The 17,362-nt window shown below is 34.9% G+C and overlaps 1 protein-coding gene across 1 annotated transcript; it reads left to right on the forward strand.

Moving 5' to 3' along the window:
- The first annotated feature begins 212 nt into the window (after positions 1 to 212).
- Positions 213 to 15,107, forward strand: LOC138188695 (odorant receptor 22c-like). Its single transcript, XM_069130698.1, has 6 exons — positions 213 to 516; positions 585 to 991; positions 14,360 to 14,459; positions 14,523 to 14,624; positions 14,711 to 14,866; positions 14,953 to 15,107. Exons 1-6 carry the CDS (start codon positions 223 to 225, stop codon positions 15,016 to 15,018), a joined length of 1,125 nt encoding a protein of 374 aa, XP_068986799.1. The 5' UTR covers positions 213 to 222; the 3' UTR covers positions 15,019 to 15,107.
- The last annotated feature ends 2,255 nt before the right edge of the window (positions 15,108 to 17,362 follow it).

A 17,362-nucleotide genomic window follows, 5' to 3' on the forward strand; every position in this document is an offset into this window, starting at 1 on the left:
CTCACTTTTGAATGTTATGCCGAGTATAATTTATTAAATTTCTCATGCATGCAACAGAATTTTATACGGGTAACATCTGTGATTATTCAGATGCATTTAAAGCAATGTAACGGTTTTTCAGGTCCCAACAACTTACATATATTGTTATATCGTTCATATCGTTCTATCTATCACTTTAATTCCATTTCATTCGATTCGCAAAGCAAGTGCTTTGTTGTAATTATGTTGAGACAAGTGACACCGGAGAAAGTTATCCACATTGTTTGGCTTAGTGCTGCTTTATCTTTCTGTTGGCCGCTTCCTATTAGTAGCAGCAGAACTCGAGTCCTTGGTTTCAGAATTCTACAAATAAGTGCAATTATTAGTGCTTGCATGTTACTACTGCCTATGTTATATTCGATTTATTTGCACCTTGACGACCTGGTCGTTGTTTTCAAATGTATGTGCATGTCAACAGCTTTGTGTCAACTTATCGTTCAGACTACTATGTGTTGGATTAAGCAAGACTCTCTACAAGTAAGTTTCTATTTGCTTACCTTTGGCATTCAATGTAAACAGATATGTGTTTTAACTACGAATTACAGCGTACAGTTAGAGAAATGATGACTTATGTTAAAGAAACGCAACAGTATGAAAAGGAAATTTTCTATAAATATATCACGAGATGCGACATGTTGTGCATATGTACCATAGTATGTATGTACGCGACTGCGACTGGTTTTTCATTGGGACCTGCAATCTTGCCAATTTCTTTTCCAGCCGATGCGGAATATCCGTTTCGCGTTAATTATACGCCAATGAATATTATTATATATGCGCATCAATCTATTCTTAGCTACCAATGCGCTGCACACAGTTGCGTGAGCATATTTGGAGCGCTATTGTTTTGGTTCACAGCCGCAAGATTCGAATGTTTGGCTGTGGAATTAGAGAAAAGTACAAGTATCAATATGCTAATTGTTTGCATTAAAAAGCAATTATCTTTAAGGAGGTAAAGGCAACATTTGGTAATTATATCGATCACGGCGCACATCACCAACATCAAGTATTTTAAATGTGTTGTCAAGGCTGTAGCTTTCAAAGTGCTCGTAAAAATGTTTTGTAGGTTTTTTATTTCGGTGTGAGTTATCCGGTTAGGTTCGGGTTATCCTTATTGTTTATTGTTTTTTTTTCGTGTATTAATTAACCCAAAGGATCCAAACCTAAAATCAAACCAAAAAATATGAAAGAAGGAAAGTTGGTCATTTACTGAAGTATTCATTTCTTTTCTTTCTCTGTATACAAAATAAAATGTGAGACGTATAAATGCATCGCCGTGGAAACATACAGAGTAAGTAAAAAGAAACTATCATCTAATATATCTAGAATTGTAATAATAAATAAAATAATAATAATAAAAAGTGTTTTAAATGAATTAAGTTGCATTTGAAGTGGTCTGTCGGATGGATACAATCTGATTCTTTTACATCTTATATTTTCTGTGATATCAAGGTGACCTTGGATTTTTCAAGGTTAATGTGTTTGTTTTCTTACACGATATCGTAATTCGTGGGATTCCAGTAAGTCGTTTGTTTGTCGTAGATCTCAGGAAAGCGAGCCCCACCATACTCTCTTATTTACACTATTCACGGTAGCCCGTGGACCGCCTTTTTCGCTCTCGTCGCTCGCATTCTCGATAGTCTGGTAATCGGATAGCTGAGAGGATTAGTCGTGCGGTCTTAGGCGGAGAAGTTCTGCGCCCCTGTTGTAGCCAATGAAAAGATGAATTCAAGTTTTAAAGTAAGGTGGTCTTGATTTGTCCTTGAATCTCAAAATTATACAAAATACTGAGTGTTACATCGCCTAAAACATCGGCGCTGCAGCTCTCGCGACCGGGCAGCCGACGGCCTGCGTAACGTCATTTTGACCCTCAATAAACCTAAGCACCATAACTTTTCTCTTTCATTGTGTCAACATGTGTCTTCATTCAATCCGTTGTCCTGAAAGATTTCTTAAGCCTAAAAATATTTTCGACGCACATTTGGTTTTTAGAGAGATCCTTGGGTTTATTAGGCGCAATTAAAAACACGGAGAAAGCGGGTACGCACCCATTAGGAAAAACCGAATAGCTATCTATTAGAACAGGCTGGGTTTTCCCATGCACAAGGTCACTCACGAACCACGTTGGTAGGAGGCTTCCTACTCATCACTTCTCCTACAACACTAGGAGGGTCAAGTCAAACACTTCTCCTACGACACTAGGAGGGTCAAGTCAAACACTTCTCCTACGACACTAAGAGGGTGAAGTCAACCACTTCTCGTGCTACATCAGGTGGGTCAAGTCAACTTACTTCTTCAACACCGCTAGGAAAGTCAACTTACTTCTTCTACATACTACAACGTCGAAGTCTAGCATCTAAATCTAACGTCTATTAAGTATCCTCTAGTGCTACGTCCACTAACATACGAAATTCGACTATAAGAGCCTTGCTCTACTATTCATATCTATCTCATCTTCGTGCGACAAGTTGTTATCTACGATTTATATCTACTCAACAGTGTAATTTAAGTGTTGGAAATATATATTTTATAATTCTGTGAATCACAGTGTTATACAAACTGAATCACCCCTATTATCTTAACGGAAATCAGGGGATCGATCAACTCGTGGTGTCGATTAGTATAATCGTAACGGGAATTTACGACTCCCGTTGACGTCTCTCCTCGCGATTGCGTCTCCCCGTGATTGGTCGAATTTACACTAAGTGTAATAGTCCGATTTCATTTTCTCATATGCTTTTTCAATACGCCATCGCATATCTTCTGCGCTAATTGGTACTTTTTGATAAACGGCGGGTTTTAATGTCTTCCGCAAGAAGAATTGTAGTGGATTTAGACTCGACGAAAGTGAGTCGGTTTGGACGAATCCATCTATTTGAAAACAGTTGTTAGGTAATTTTCCTCGAAATTAAAGTGTAATGTGTAGCGTACTAGTCTTGTTAGTACTGTTGAGAATTATGGATCTTTGAAGCCGAAATAATGTTATAGGAACATTAAATTTATACTTGGGATTAATATTAGAATAATAATATATTTATTTTATGGACGATTTCTTATATATACATCGATACACACTCGCACGCCTCTCAGCACTTTCTTCTATACCCGACTGTTAACCGATTGAATAGTTTACATTCATCTGTTTTCGAGACGCCGCGCACACACATACCTCCACACACTGATACCCACATACAAGTATCTCTACTACGCATTTAACCCAGTAGAGCATAGAAAATTATACATATCTCAACAAGTATAATATAAATATAAGTACAATGTAAATTTTGCGAACATCGTATGAAAGCTCTTCCAAAAACAGATATGATACATTCATCAATAATCTTACGTATTTGTTTCGTTTATCAAGATGTATGGACTGCTATAGAATGCATACGACATAGCGAATTAGAAAAAATGTGCGAGATAATAGGACTCACTCAGAATAGTTCACCAATTATTCTGACAGCGTTTGAAGAAACGCGAAGAAGTGAACGAGAACTCCGGGCAAACACAATAAAACAAAGCAATACAATTAGACTGGATATCTTGTCTCGTTGTACGGTTCAATGCCAGCTCAAGGACACCCTATTACAGATAATTGAAATCGTATTTTATTGGCTAGGACGTAACATTAAAATAAAGATACGTTGACCTTGAAAAATCACAGTGACCCTGGTATTTCAAAAATATAAGATACAAAGAAATCATTCAAATGCAACATAATTCATTTCGAACGTTTTTTGATACAATTAATAGATAACGAACTATGTTAGATAATAGTTTTTATTGAGTTACCCTATGTAATATAGTCATGACCGTACAGAAAACCTATCTCAATCTTCTTTTTCAATGTGAAGAAAATTTTAACAGACACTTCGTAATCCCTACGCGTAGTGCCGAATCTGTACCGACTAGAACCTTCACGGTGCTCTTACTTGAACGTATCCTCCCCGTCCCAGCGTAAGCACGCGCTTCTGTTTGGCCGAAGGGAACGAGAATGTAACGCTTACGAAGCATCAACCAGAAAGTGAATAATAATATCAATTCATTTTACAGTACGTAAGACCTAAAACTAAAAAATTAAAACAGTTTAAAAGCTTCTTTGTAACGCAGAAGCATTCCTGTAAAGATCATTTTCATCAAGATCCAGTATATTTTGCAAGATTGCATGCAGTCGGTAGCAAGGCTTAAATTCTTTTAAAAGACATATAAAAGAAGAATTTCAAAACTTCATAAATTTTTATTGGCACAATAGAATTTTAATTATTAATATTAATAATTCTGGAAAAATGTTCCCTCAGATACATTCAATACTTCGTCCTAAAGCAAATATTTCTATTTTGTTTTATTAGTTACACATGACAATTCCAATTTAGTTAACAAAGTAAATATTGATTTACAAAATACAGATGTTAAATTTAAGACGATCTATAAGTGAAATGCAAATCTGGGTAGCAAGAAATTTGGAGGTTTTTTCTGAAGTAGAATATTACAATTTAAAACTGAGACGTTTGCAGACTGATCCCAAAAGACAACCTTAAGTATTCTTATTAAAGTCTATCCTATCTGCGACCCGGTTCTAAATTCCCTCAGTTGATAAACATTTCGTCACTTATGATGAGCTCAGATTAATTTTTAGTAAACTTAAGCCAGAGAGAATATGTGGGTATAACAAGATCCCTAATATAGCGCTCATATACATGTCTCAGGCATATAGGAGGGATTATGTCATTATATTCAAGAATAATTTAAATTTTGTTTATTTCCCAACACAGTATTTAGATAAAAGCTGAAATTATACCACTCTTAAAGAAAGATAAAAATGGTTCCGACCTCACTAGGTATATACCTCTTTCATTTTTACCAAATATAAGTAAGACATTGGAGATATTTGAAATAAGATATTGGAGAAATTTGAAACTGCAATATAACAAGTATGTACTTGTCTTTTGTTATTTCAATTTTTTCGCCTTATTCACAATTTGATTTTCTGGATAAAATAAGTACAACGCATGAAATTAACAAATTTATTTGCGATTTATGCTGCTAACGCAATGCAGATAAATATATCGGTGCCATTCTGATCGATCTGGTGTCTGCTGTTCAAGCTAATTGCTAAAAAGCTCTCCAAATTTTTGATTTCATTAATATCATCACGAATATCATCAGAAAATTTTTTCTTGCATTCGGCTGTGTGAGTAAGTCAGTTGAGTTTAAAATCCCCAGCAGATTACTATCAGGGACGGTCACCAATTCTATTTTCTCTTTATTTCAGTGATAAATTGTACTTATTTAACATTGTACTTATTTAAAGTTGTACTTTCCTGATAACGTCAACAACTCTGCAATTGCTTTTAATAGTATACACTAGTCATAAAAAACTGTCAATAATCAAAAAACATTTGCAGGACCTACTTAATAAAATGTACATATTTTTTTCATACTGGAAGCTTAAAATTAATGTCATCAAGTGTGAAACTACACAACTACTCTTTAGGCCATCAATACTCACATGGTTCCAACTCAACAAAAATGTAGCCGTGCGCATCAATTTCAAAATTCCGATCACACCACAATTTCACAAATATCCGTACCATACGAAAGCTGTGAAGTTTTTGGGACTTGATGTTGATTTTAAGCTTAATTTTAGTAACCACCTCAGAATACGGTTAAAAAAGTTCAAAAAGCGTTTATGTCGGATAAAAAATTATTTTAATGGAATATGAAACATTCCATGGGCGGCCGCAGTTGCAGAAATCAATTTTACATGGATCACTCTACATACATATAGTAAGGTCGAAGTTGTATTAGCAACGTCTGTATAGGCAGAATTCAATGTACAGTGCTGAAAGTTTTCTTGTTAATAGTTCAAAAATTAATCACTATCCGAAGCTACAATTTAATGTTTGACTACCTCCCTCTTCACTACACTCCTCAAATTCCGTATCGATCGACCACTGGTGCCTTTCCGAACAATATCTCAATATTCTCAAAGTTTTGTCATGGCAATACTCATGCGATTTACAATACTTGAATTATTTCTATACAGGCTGAATCAGTCGCACATTGAAAGTAAGAAACAATATAATAATTTTTCAACATTGAGGAGAGAAAACCTAACAAATGAATATATACAGGTTCGGCTGTGGTACAGCATGTTCGAGTATAGGTATAAAAAAATTTAAGCAGTGATTTCTGATGCTAAAATAAGATGAGATTCAAGAATAAAAGATTACGTTTTCGGCTTTGTGTTTTAGTTATTGAAAAATAAATATCAGCCGAAATATCCGTGTATGCGAACAAACCTCTTTACACGAACGAAAGTAAGTCAGCCTAAGCTCAATCGTACAAGTCGTAGACAAGAAGATTACAGTATTCGAAAAAATCTTGCGGCATGTCTTGTAACTAAAGTCGTATATTAAACATGAAACCTGCTACTCATTAAAATTCCTGGCATTTCATAAACCGCTTCAAGGAATTTTTGAGTACAGAAGATTAATGTTTACTCTAATCCTTTACCTCAATAAATAATTAATAAACAAAAGTACATATAAACAATGTTTATACAAATTTCACGCACGCACCACAATCGTGTTATTGAATGTCTTCTCTAAATGTTTTCTCAATAGGCATACTCCATTATGCTTTTAAAAGAAACACCTCGGAGATCATGACTGTTTCTGGGTAATTTCGAGAAAATTATATAAAAAAAAGCGAAAACATTGGTGAAGAATATCGTAAGTTTTTCTTTGCGAATGAACTCTCCAGTATTACTATATTACGTAACATGTTTTAGCGACTTTCGAAATTCGATAAGAGAGTAGAATATTTCTGGAAGGACAGAATCATTCGATATCCAAGGCAAAATGTTAGAGAACTGTATAAACTGTAAAAATCTACAATAAAGTTGGAGTTAATCGTGTAGATTTAGTATAGGTTTAAGTTATTCTGCCGTAGATTTTTTGCCTTGTCATTTTCAGATCTTTGAACCTTATTAATTATTTATGGATACAGGGGATTAAAGAAGGATTAAAGGAAGCATTAAACTAATACTGCATGAGGCAGTTTTCGATGTGCTGCTGTGGATTTTAATGAATAGCTAAGTATAATGTTTAATCTACGATTTTTCTTACAAAATGTCACGTAAGATGGTTTATATCTACAAATGTCACAAAACGAGTTGGCCCATGGAAGATTTTATATTACTGCATATTACTGCATTAAGTTCATATTAAATAACCATCGCTTCCTGTTTAATCCATTGGAAATCCTAATTTCTAATATTGCTGATGATGATACTATAATATATTTGGCGTAAATGTTGTCGCTGCCAGATGAAAGGAGAGTTTGTGTTTCGTCCCGGGACTACCGGTGGACTCGTCAGTAAGGCTATGCCCGGTAGTCCCTGCCTTAGACGTACAGGGAGTCTCGCTAGGTGCGGTATTTGTATCGTGATGGTGGTGGTGGACCTCGCCCGGGAGGTGTTGCGCCGCGTTGATGCCTCGACCTGTCGGCGTCCTGTTGATACCGATCCGCCACATATAGATAAAATGTAATGGTTTTGAGTTTAGGAATCCATTAGTTCAAAATTTATGAGTTTCCAAAGCTTGGTTCTCTCAGCGTACTGCATGGCTTACTTTGACGTGATAACTATTTAGATGATAAACTTTGTTATTTATTTAAGCAAATATTGTGCTCGAAGTAGTAGAATGTAGTAGTAATAGTAGTAGAATATCAATTTATTTTCAATATAAAAAACGATTTGTGAAATTACATTTTAGATAAGGGTGACTGGAAAAATATATAACGCAACAAATATTACTCTATTACCAAGTTACTACCAAGATTATTACCAATATTTACCCTTTCTTATTTCCATAAGACAGCATCCAACACGCTATCCAAAATTACGGTAAGTACGGTATATTGTGACTTCATATTTTCCGACCATCAAAATTAAAATGTAATGTAATTTAAAATCTGATTTGGACGTTATTCGAATTGTAATTTCGACCAATCGCGGGGAGACGCAATCGCGAGGAGAGACGTCAACGGGAGTCGTAAATTCCCGTTACGATTATACTAATCGACACCACGAGTTGATCGATCCCCTGATTTCCGTTAGGATAATAGGGGTGATTAAGTTTATATAACACTGTGATTCACAGAATTATAAAAATATATATTTCCAACACTTAAACTACACTGTTGAGTAGATATAGATCGTCGATAACAACTTGTCGCACGAAGATGAGACAGATATGAATAGTAGAGCAAGGTTCGTACAGTCGAATTTCGTATGTTAGTGGACGTAGCACTCGAGGATACTTAATAGACGTGAGATTTTGATGTTAGACTTCGACGTTGTAGTATGTAGAAGAAGTAAGTTGACTTGACCTAGCGGTGTTGACGAAATAAGTTGACTTGACCCTCCTGATGTAGCAGGAGAAGTCTGCGACTTGACCCTCCTAGAGTCGTAGGAGAAGTATTCGACTTGACCCTCCTAGAGTCGTAGGAGAAGTGATGAGTAGGAAGCCTCCAACCAACGTGGTTCGTGAGTGACCTTGTGCATGGGAAAACCCAGCCTGTTCTATTAGATAGATGTTCGGTTTTTCCTAATGGGTGCGTACCCGCTTTCTCCGTGTTTTTAATTGCATCTAATAAACCCAAGGACCTCTCTAAAAACCTGATGTGCGTCGCAAATATTTTTAGCCTTAAGAAATCTTTCAAGACAACGGATTGAATGAAGATACATGTGTACACAATGAAAGAGAAAAGTTATGGTTGGTCCTTAGGTTTATTGAGGGTCGAAATGACGTTACGCAGGCCATCGGCTGCCCGGTCGCGAGAGCTGCAGCGCCGATGTTTTAGGCGACGTAACACGAATGATTCCGAATAAATATTTATTTAAACTAATTATTCGTATAAATTCTTTTCGGCTGAATATTTTATTCGGATAATAACTATTAATTATTCATAGGAAGTTAATTTCTCTAATCGTTCGGATAATTTATCGTTATGTATTCGAATACATTATTCAAATAGCGATTGCAATACTATTTGAATAATATTGCGAGTGACTGTAAATTATTTTCGATTTCATTTGAATTTCGTAAAATTCTCACTATTCTGCTGATAATATTTTATTTATAATCATGTACATATTGACCTTTTGTATTGGATTAACTGAATATTCAACGCACAACGGCATAATACATAAACATGTTATTAGCATTAAAATAGTACGAATTACCTACTGTTGAGATTATTCGACGTGTAAACAGAGAAAATTCGTAGATAAATTGTAAGGCAGAAAATATATTTAAATAGAAGTGTAATTATAAGTAAGAATACAATTTGAACTGGTCCAGATCCGTACGCTAGCTGTGTTACCCAATAACTGAAAACCCTGAAGCCAACGTCGCCTGAGTTCTGCCCGAGCAGTCGAACTAAGAGGACGTGAAACAACAGTGCTTCAGTGCTTCAGAAAAAGTTCGGCAAGTGGGGAAGAGAAAGACACGAACGGCTACGCCCATAGCTAAATGGTGGAAACCCGTGTCTTCTATTAAGAAGACTATAAGCAAACCTAACATGAAAGTCTCACCGATAAAGATAATCAACAAAGTCGAACAATACTACATAAATAAAACAACAGACATATCAAAACCAAGTCAATCAATAAATCAAGAACAGGACTGCTCAGTTACAATTGAAGTCGATATGGAAACCAATAAAGAAACAACTCAACAGGATGAAAGCTGGAAGGTAGCGAGTTACAATAAAAAACGAAAAATAACATTAAATCTAGATTCAGAAAAGCAGCGATGGCTGCAAGAATTACCATTAAGAAACTCCTTCAGCTCGCTAACGGAAGAAATAGACGATGACCCAACAAGCAAAACCACAACTCAACCAACACATATTACAAAACCACCACCAATATTTGTTTGGGTGCAAATAATAGACCCGCTTATTGATCGACTAAACAATATAGTTAGGAAGGATAATTACACAATAAAACAAACAAAATTAGAACAAGTAAAAATTCAAACAAACTCCCCAGAAAGTTATAGGAAAGTGATAAATGAATTAAAGGAAAAAAATGCTATATACCACACGTACCAGCTCAAAACGGAAAGGAGCTACAAAATAGTTATAAGAGGATTACATCTAAAATTTAACATAGAAAAATTAAGTGACGAATTAGCAAAAATTGGCCATAAAAAAAGGTCAATTAACAATATGACCAGATACGACACGAAGCAACCACTACCATTATTCTTAATTGAACTAGAACCAAGAACCAATAATAAAGAAATCTACGAAATCAAAAAAATTCTAAACACAATAGTAACAGTGGAACCACCACGCTACAAAAAAGATATACCACAATGAATGCGGTGCCAACAATACGGTCACACAAAGAACTATTGTAACAGAAGCCCGGCATGTGTTAAATGTGCAAAAAACCATTTAACAACACACTGCCCTTACACAGGAAAAATAGAAGAAGTTAGATGTTATAGTTGTAACGGAAACCACCCCGCCAGCTATAAAGGATGTGAAATCAGGAAACAACTACAATGTAAACTGTTTCCACCACTTCGCAATAGATCAGTCCATAACTACCAATGACAACAAAATACAACGGACAACGAAGCAACATTGAAAGCACAAAATGAAATAAAAGCTATAAACAGAAACACAGATCTCCAAGGAAACCGAAGGTACGCGCAAGTGACCCAAAACATTAGACAAGCAACGCCCATAATCAATCAGAGTCAAAGAAACAACACCGAAGACGCTACAGAAATCAAAGAACTACTAAAACAATCCATCAGAAGCACTGAAATACTTACAAAAATGATAAGCGAACAAAATGCAGTCCTCAGACAGCAAACGGAACAAGTAACAGTTATGCTACAACTACTTACAAACATGCTGAGCAAACAATAAGAAATAAAAATGGACACGCTTAAAGTAGCAGCCTGGGACTCTAATGGCCTACAACAAAGGGCCCTAGAAACCAAAACATACCTGTACAGCAATAACATCGATATACTACTCGTATCAGAAACACACTTCACTACAAGAAGTTATATAAAAATACCGTACTACACTATGGTGTATGTGTATGATATATGTATGATACCAAGCATCCCTCAGGAAAAGCACACGGAGGGACCGCAGAAATAACAAAAAACGACATTAAAAATCACTTACACAGCCAAGTTAGTAAGGAACATATACGAGCAACCACCGTTACAGTACAAACTAGCAGCAACCATTTACAGTTGTCAGCAGTATATGTACCACCGCGACACAAAATTACATCACAAATGTGGGAAGAGTACTTTTAACACTTAGGTGACAAGTATATCGCAGAGGGAGACTACAACTCAAAGCACACACTATGGGGATCAAGAATCACTACATCTCGAGGCAGAACCTTAGAAAACTACATTAGAAACAATAACCTTAATATATTATCCACAGGAAGACCGACATGCTGCCCCACAGACCTGAGCAAAATGCCTGACCTACTCGATTTTGCAGTTACAAAGGGACTAAAAGCAAATAAACTAAAAATAACACCCAGCCTCGAGCTTAGCTCCGATCATACACCCATAATAATTACATACAGAAACAAACCAATACTTTATAGCAATCCAGAGACACTATGCAACAAAACCACCAAATGGCAAACTTTTAAAGAAACAATCGAGAGCAAAACCAACTCCAACATCCCATTGAAAACACCTGAACACATCGAACAGGCAGTAACAGCATTGACAGAAGCTATCCAAGAAGCAGCATGGACCCGTACACCTGAACCAACCAACAGACAAACAAAAATAATTCCACCAGACATCCTCGAAAAAATCAGAGAAGGAAGAAAAGCTAAAGCAAAATGGCAAAAACATAGATCAAAAGAAAACATAAAACACCTAAATAAACTTGCAAAGGAAATAAAAAACAAAATAAAAGAACACAACAACAACGAGTTCACAAAATTCATAGAGTCACTATCCGCACACGAGAACACCAACTACTCCCTATGGAAAGCAATAAAAAAATAAAAGCAGATAACACATGGACAAGAAGCAATGAAGAACAAGCAGAAGAATTTGCCAACCACCTAAGCAACACATTTACACAACATAGTATCAATAACAGCAACCTCAATTGTCATACCGACGAGGATGCAATAATCACTAGTACCTCAACTGACAAACACTACATCATACCTAAAACAACAGCACAAGAAATTAGAAACATAATCGAGAAAGCAAAAGACAATAAAGCACCAGGAATCGACCTAATCAATGGTAAAATCTTAAAAAACCTTCCTCCAAAAGCGGTACGACTAATCACAATAATTTACAATGCAATATTAAGAATCCAATACTATCCTAAACTATGGAAACCAGCACAGATCAAAATGTTACCTAAGCCAGGCAAAGACCCACACCAAACAGCATCATACAGACCAATTTCACTACTTCCTGTACTATCCAAAATACTAGAAAAAATAATTTACGCCCGCTTAAAAGAAATAATAGATAAGGAAAAACTGATACCAGATCACCAATTTGGATTCAGAAACAAACACTCTACGATAGAGCAAATGCACAGACTCACTAATGAAATAATAATAGCGTTAGAAAGCAAACAATACTGTACAGCCCTCTTTATGGACATAAAGGAGGCATTCGACAAAATAAACCACGAATGCCTTCTACAAAAAATCAGGAAACAATTCCCGGAACAAATATGCCATTTATTAAAATCTTACTTAAGCAACAGAAGCTTTGAAGCAAGAATTAAAGATACATACTCTGAAATTAAAGACATCAAGGCAGGGGTTCCGCAAGGAAGCGTCCTAGGACCAATGCTATACACACTATACACGGCCAACATACCAACAACTACCAATAGCAAAATACTGACATTTGCAGACGACACAGCGGTACTAGTCAGGCACACTAACCCTGTAACAGCAGTCACATTACTACAAGAACATATCACAAAAGTAGAAAAATGGATACAAGTTAAACAAATTAAAGCAAACCCCAGTAAATGCAACCATATTACATTCACACTGCGAAGGCAGATACCACCAAACATTATACTTAACGGCACGCACATAACACAAACAAGGCAAGTCAAATACCTAGGACTCCACCTAGATACACGATTCACATGGAAACAGCATATTAAATCAATAATACACAAAATACAGACAGCAAGGAGACAAATGCATTGGTTAACAAGTCGAAAATCCAAACTAGGCATAGAAACCAAATTAAAAATTTACATAAAACCAGTCTGGACGTACGGAATACCACTATGGGGAACAGCAGCAATGAGCCATATAAGCAAAATAGAGACAATCCAAGCTAAAATTCTCAGAATAATAGTAAACGCACCATGGTACGTCAGAAACGAGGATATACGGAAAGACCTTGGAGTACCAACGGTCAAGGAGGAGATTAGCAGATGCGCAAGAAGGTACAGAGAAAGAATAGCAACGCACCCGAACCGGCTGGCAGCGGAAACGATCAGCACATCAAGCATAGAAAGAGGACTAAAAAGGAAACACTCAACAGATCTTACGAAGGACATAACCTAAGAAACACGAAGGTGGTACCGCGCTGGGGGTAGCCACCCACATGTTATATTATTACACTACTAAGATATAACATTTTACCAAATGTTCTTCTGGACAAATTGTGAAATTTAAATAAATAAGTAAAAAAAAAAAATACTTCGTGATCAATTATTGATGTCTTTCGAAACTACGTTTGAATATTGTTATGTATTATATACATTTATCATAATAATAAAACACTGTTTGAAAAGAAAAGTAACTACGATCATCGACCATTATTCTTAGAGAGGTTTACGCCTTCTCCTTATGGTATGCTACATTCTATGACATTTTCCGGCCACGCCGTCTTTATCCGAATCGTCCGTAACAACGCTTCATCGCAGCAGGCCATAGTCATTTGAAGGAAAGAACACAAATTTCACCTAAACTTAACGCACATTTGATCTACAACAAAGTAAAAGGTATCGAAATAATTTTAATGAACATAAAATTTTTAAATTTTAATTAAAATAAAAAATGTTTCGAAAACTAAAATTAAACAACTGTTACATGTATAAGTGAAATTACTCAGAATAATAACCCTGACAACTTATTTGAAAATTATTGAAATCGATGAATTGTACTCTGATCGATATAATTGCCCAATATTTTACAAAGTATAGATCGAATGATACATTTACGTTCGTTGTAAGTGTTCTATTCCTTTAGGTACGCAGAGGAAGTGCTAAATAATTTTCGTATTATGGTACTTTTTTCGATAATAATAAGCACGCTTGTCTTGACTTTTGGTGGAATTATATTAATTGTGGTAAGTGAGACTTCTTGTGCTTTACGTATAATATAACGATTTGATAATACTATTTCTAAATAGAATTCACCATTACTTCTAAAACTGCAATTCGTAATCGTATCTCTCACTGTACTTACGGAAGTTTTCATGTACGCATGGCCTGCTGACCACTTAAGAGAAATGGTAAGTCATGTTCTATGTAATCGTAATTTGTATATAATTTATTTGTTACATTGTCCTAAGCGCAGTCGATCTACTACATTTTTTAGAGCACAAATGTTTCACGAAGTGCATACAACTTGATATGGTATAAACAGACGTTAGAAATACAAAAGAATTTACTGAACGTATTGGTATTTCAAGAACCAGTAACCTTGTCTGTCAGTTGCGTGTTACCAGAGCTCTCTCTCCGTTATTATTGTTCGGTACGACAAGTTAATATTCAAATGTCAATTGCGATAAATATATCAACAAAGGATAACATATAAATAACAAATTGGTCACGTTTCAGTATCTATCCAATGCCATGTCCATCTTCACCGCTTTGCGTGCCGCGATAGGAGATAATTCTACATAAGCGTATCCAGAGTATTAATTTTATCATATAATGAAGTTTTCGTTACAATCATGATTAGCATCACGATTACGAAGTTCCGCAATTAGTAAAATGTCAACGCTATAATATCGGTGACAACTAATTGTAATACTTATATCAAACTTTGAACTTGTTGCGTAATACACAAATAGATGAATAAACAGGAATCACTGTTAGAAAATGTGACTCTATATATTGTAACAGCTACATTACTTATAATTAGTTACATGATTGATGACCAGTTAAAATTCTTGTTCCATTATTCGTAATATTATGATTAATACAAAGTGTTTGTCGTAACAATCAGATAAGTGTGAAGCTTAGGGGATTACTCTTAGCTGTAAGAGTAGAGGTAGCAGCTGATAGGGTCGTTTGCATTACATGATATTGTTACGATACTCCTGCACCAAATATATATTACATTTCTTTCAAATAGTACATTGTCGATGAATAAAAATAGTGCAGCTTCCAACATTGACGCAGTTCACCGTGCCTTCCGGAGGATGTACTTAGTGGGGTGACAGAACATACTGCACTGATGTTGTGCAGATTGTGTTTATCAAATTATGTGTATTCAAATTATAATTTGAATTTTTATTACTGCTTTGTGGTAGTACCTTCTTTTTGGATTAGAAGATTGATAGAAGATTAGAAGATTGTGCTAGAAGATTGATTTCTATATCAAACGCTTTAAGCTTATTCGTAAAGTTTTGTAGAAATAAAATCTATTTACTTTACGGTACTTACAAGCTATTATTAAAGAAAATGCATTTTGTAACTACATAAATCGTTTTTATTTGTTGTGTATTATCATTATTGTCGTTGTTCAAGTAAATGCAACTGTATAACCAGAACCATTAAAAGGTAACAGGATACAGTAAATATTCTTGATGAACTGAGTTATTCTGTTAGCAAAATGTAAAGTTGCGCTTTTATATCTATAGGGAACAGGGACCAAAATAAACAGTTAACTTTCATTTCTTGAAAAATTTTGTTCGAACTTATATGTCCGTTTAAGAAAATATGTGTTCCTGTGGAGTTGTTATGGAAAGAAATATTATTCGTATGAACTTCCTTAAAAAGTGTTCTCGAGATATTTTAGATTCCGTTTAATGAAAATTTCGCAGAAATACGTTATTTTAGGACGTACATTAAAAAGGGTACCATGAGATATATAAAAATACCAAACTATTAAATACTAGTTATATTATAAGTAATTAGTTGGTTTCATAAGAGGTATTGTGCTGGGAAGAGAACTTATCAAGAATAATTTACGCGTATTTATCAAAAATAATTTATAATTTTAACGTGTATAGATAATATATTATACATGTACAATTCAGTGACGCTCTTATCTTCAAAATTGTTCACTTCAATCAAAAACATGAATAAGCTTTAAACTGTGAACAACCTAAGTAAGTATTAAAAATAAATAACATATTTACGATATCAATTTAACTGTAATAATGATTTAATATCGTTGTAGTATCTACTCGTTGAATATTCGATATTTGTTACAACAACTGAGAACTCCTTCAATATTGATTAACAAAATGTCTGTTGCTGTTACAGGATGTTTCAAGATTCAAGGTCACTTTAAGATCGTAGTATAAAGTCACCTTGACCTTTTATCGAAAAAACAATTTTTTGGAAATTCCATGCATTGAAATTTGTAGCCGATTGAGAGCTTATTAGCTCTCATTCGAAACATTATTTTGTCAAATTATGTGTAAACGGTAATGTGTAAAACTCTTAACTTTGTTTGGATGTAAATTATGAAATAATATTTTATTAATTATATATGCAATAATAATAATACATATTAATAGTAAAGATGTGTATTCTTTATAACGATGAGATCTTTGCATTCATAAATGCATAACTGGATTGCATAGTTTTTTATATTGCTTGTAAAAGCTCCGATTAAATAACGCTCAGCTACCATTAATAATTATGAGCCATTGTACCTTTGGCTCGTTTACCTATTACGTCGCGATGGGTTTTTGCGGCTCCGTTATGACACAACCTTGTCTACGCCCAGGTTACGAACATCTAGGCTACATCGAGCGTCATCGCATGAACTATCTGAATTGCAAATTTTATTAAGTATAATTTGAATTTTATAAGAGTGTCTGTATATACGAAGATACTTTTTGCTGTAGCCGTAATAAGCTTATTTAGCCACGTGCTGAAGATAAATCGTATTAAAGACTGATGAATATTCCTAATTTTTTTTCATTAAATAAAAATCAATGACACGAAATTGTAATTGTAAATAAGTATATAAATGCATCTTAAACGCTTTGTAATAATTTAACTAATCAGT

This window comes from Bombus flavifrons, chromosome 17, assembly GCF_040668555.2.
Source record: "Bombus flavifrons isolate JBK064 chromosome 17, iyBomFlav1_principal, whole genome shotgun sequence".
In the NCBI taxonomy this organism is placed as follows: Eukaryota; Metazoa; Arthropoda; class Insecta; order Hymenoptera; family Apidae; genus Bombus; species Bombus flavifrons.

What these genes read in the sequence shown, in the direction of transcription:
- LOC138188695 (XM_069130698.1), top strand. Translation starts at nt 223, where the DNA reads ATGTTGAGACAAGTGACACCGGAGAAAGTTATCCACATTGTTTGGCTT. An exon ending in TTAAGCAAGACTCTCTACAA is followed by an intron (nt 517 to 584) that starts GTAAGTTTCTAT and finishes TACGAATTACAG; the next exon opens with CGTACAGTTAGAGAAATGAT. An exon ending in CTCTCCGTTATTATTGTTCG is followed by an intron (nt 14,867 to 14,952) that starts GTACGACAAGTT and finishes GTCACGTTTCAG; the next exon opens with TATCTATCCAATGCCATGTC.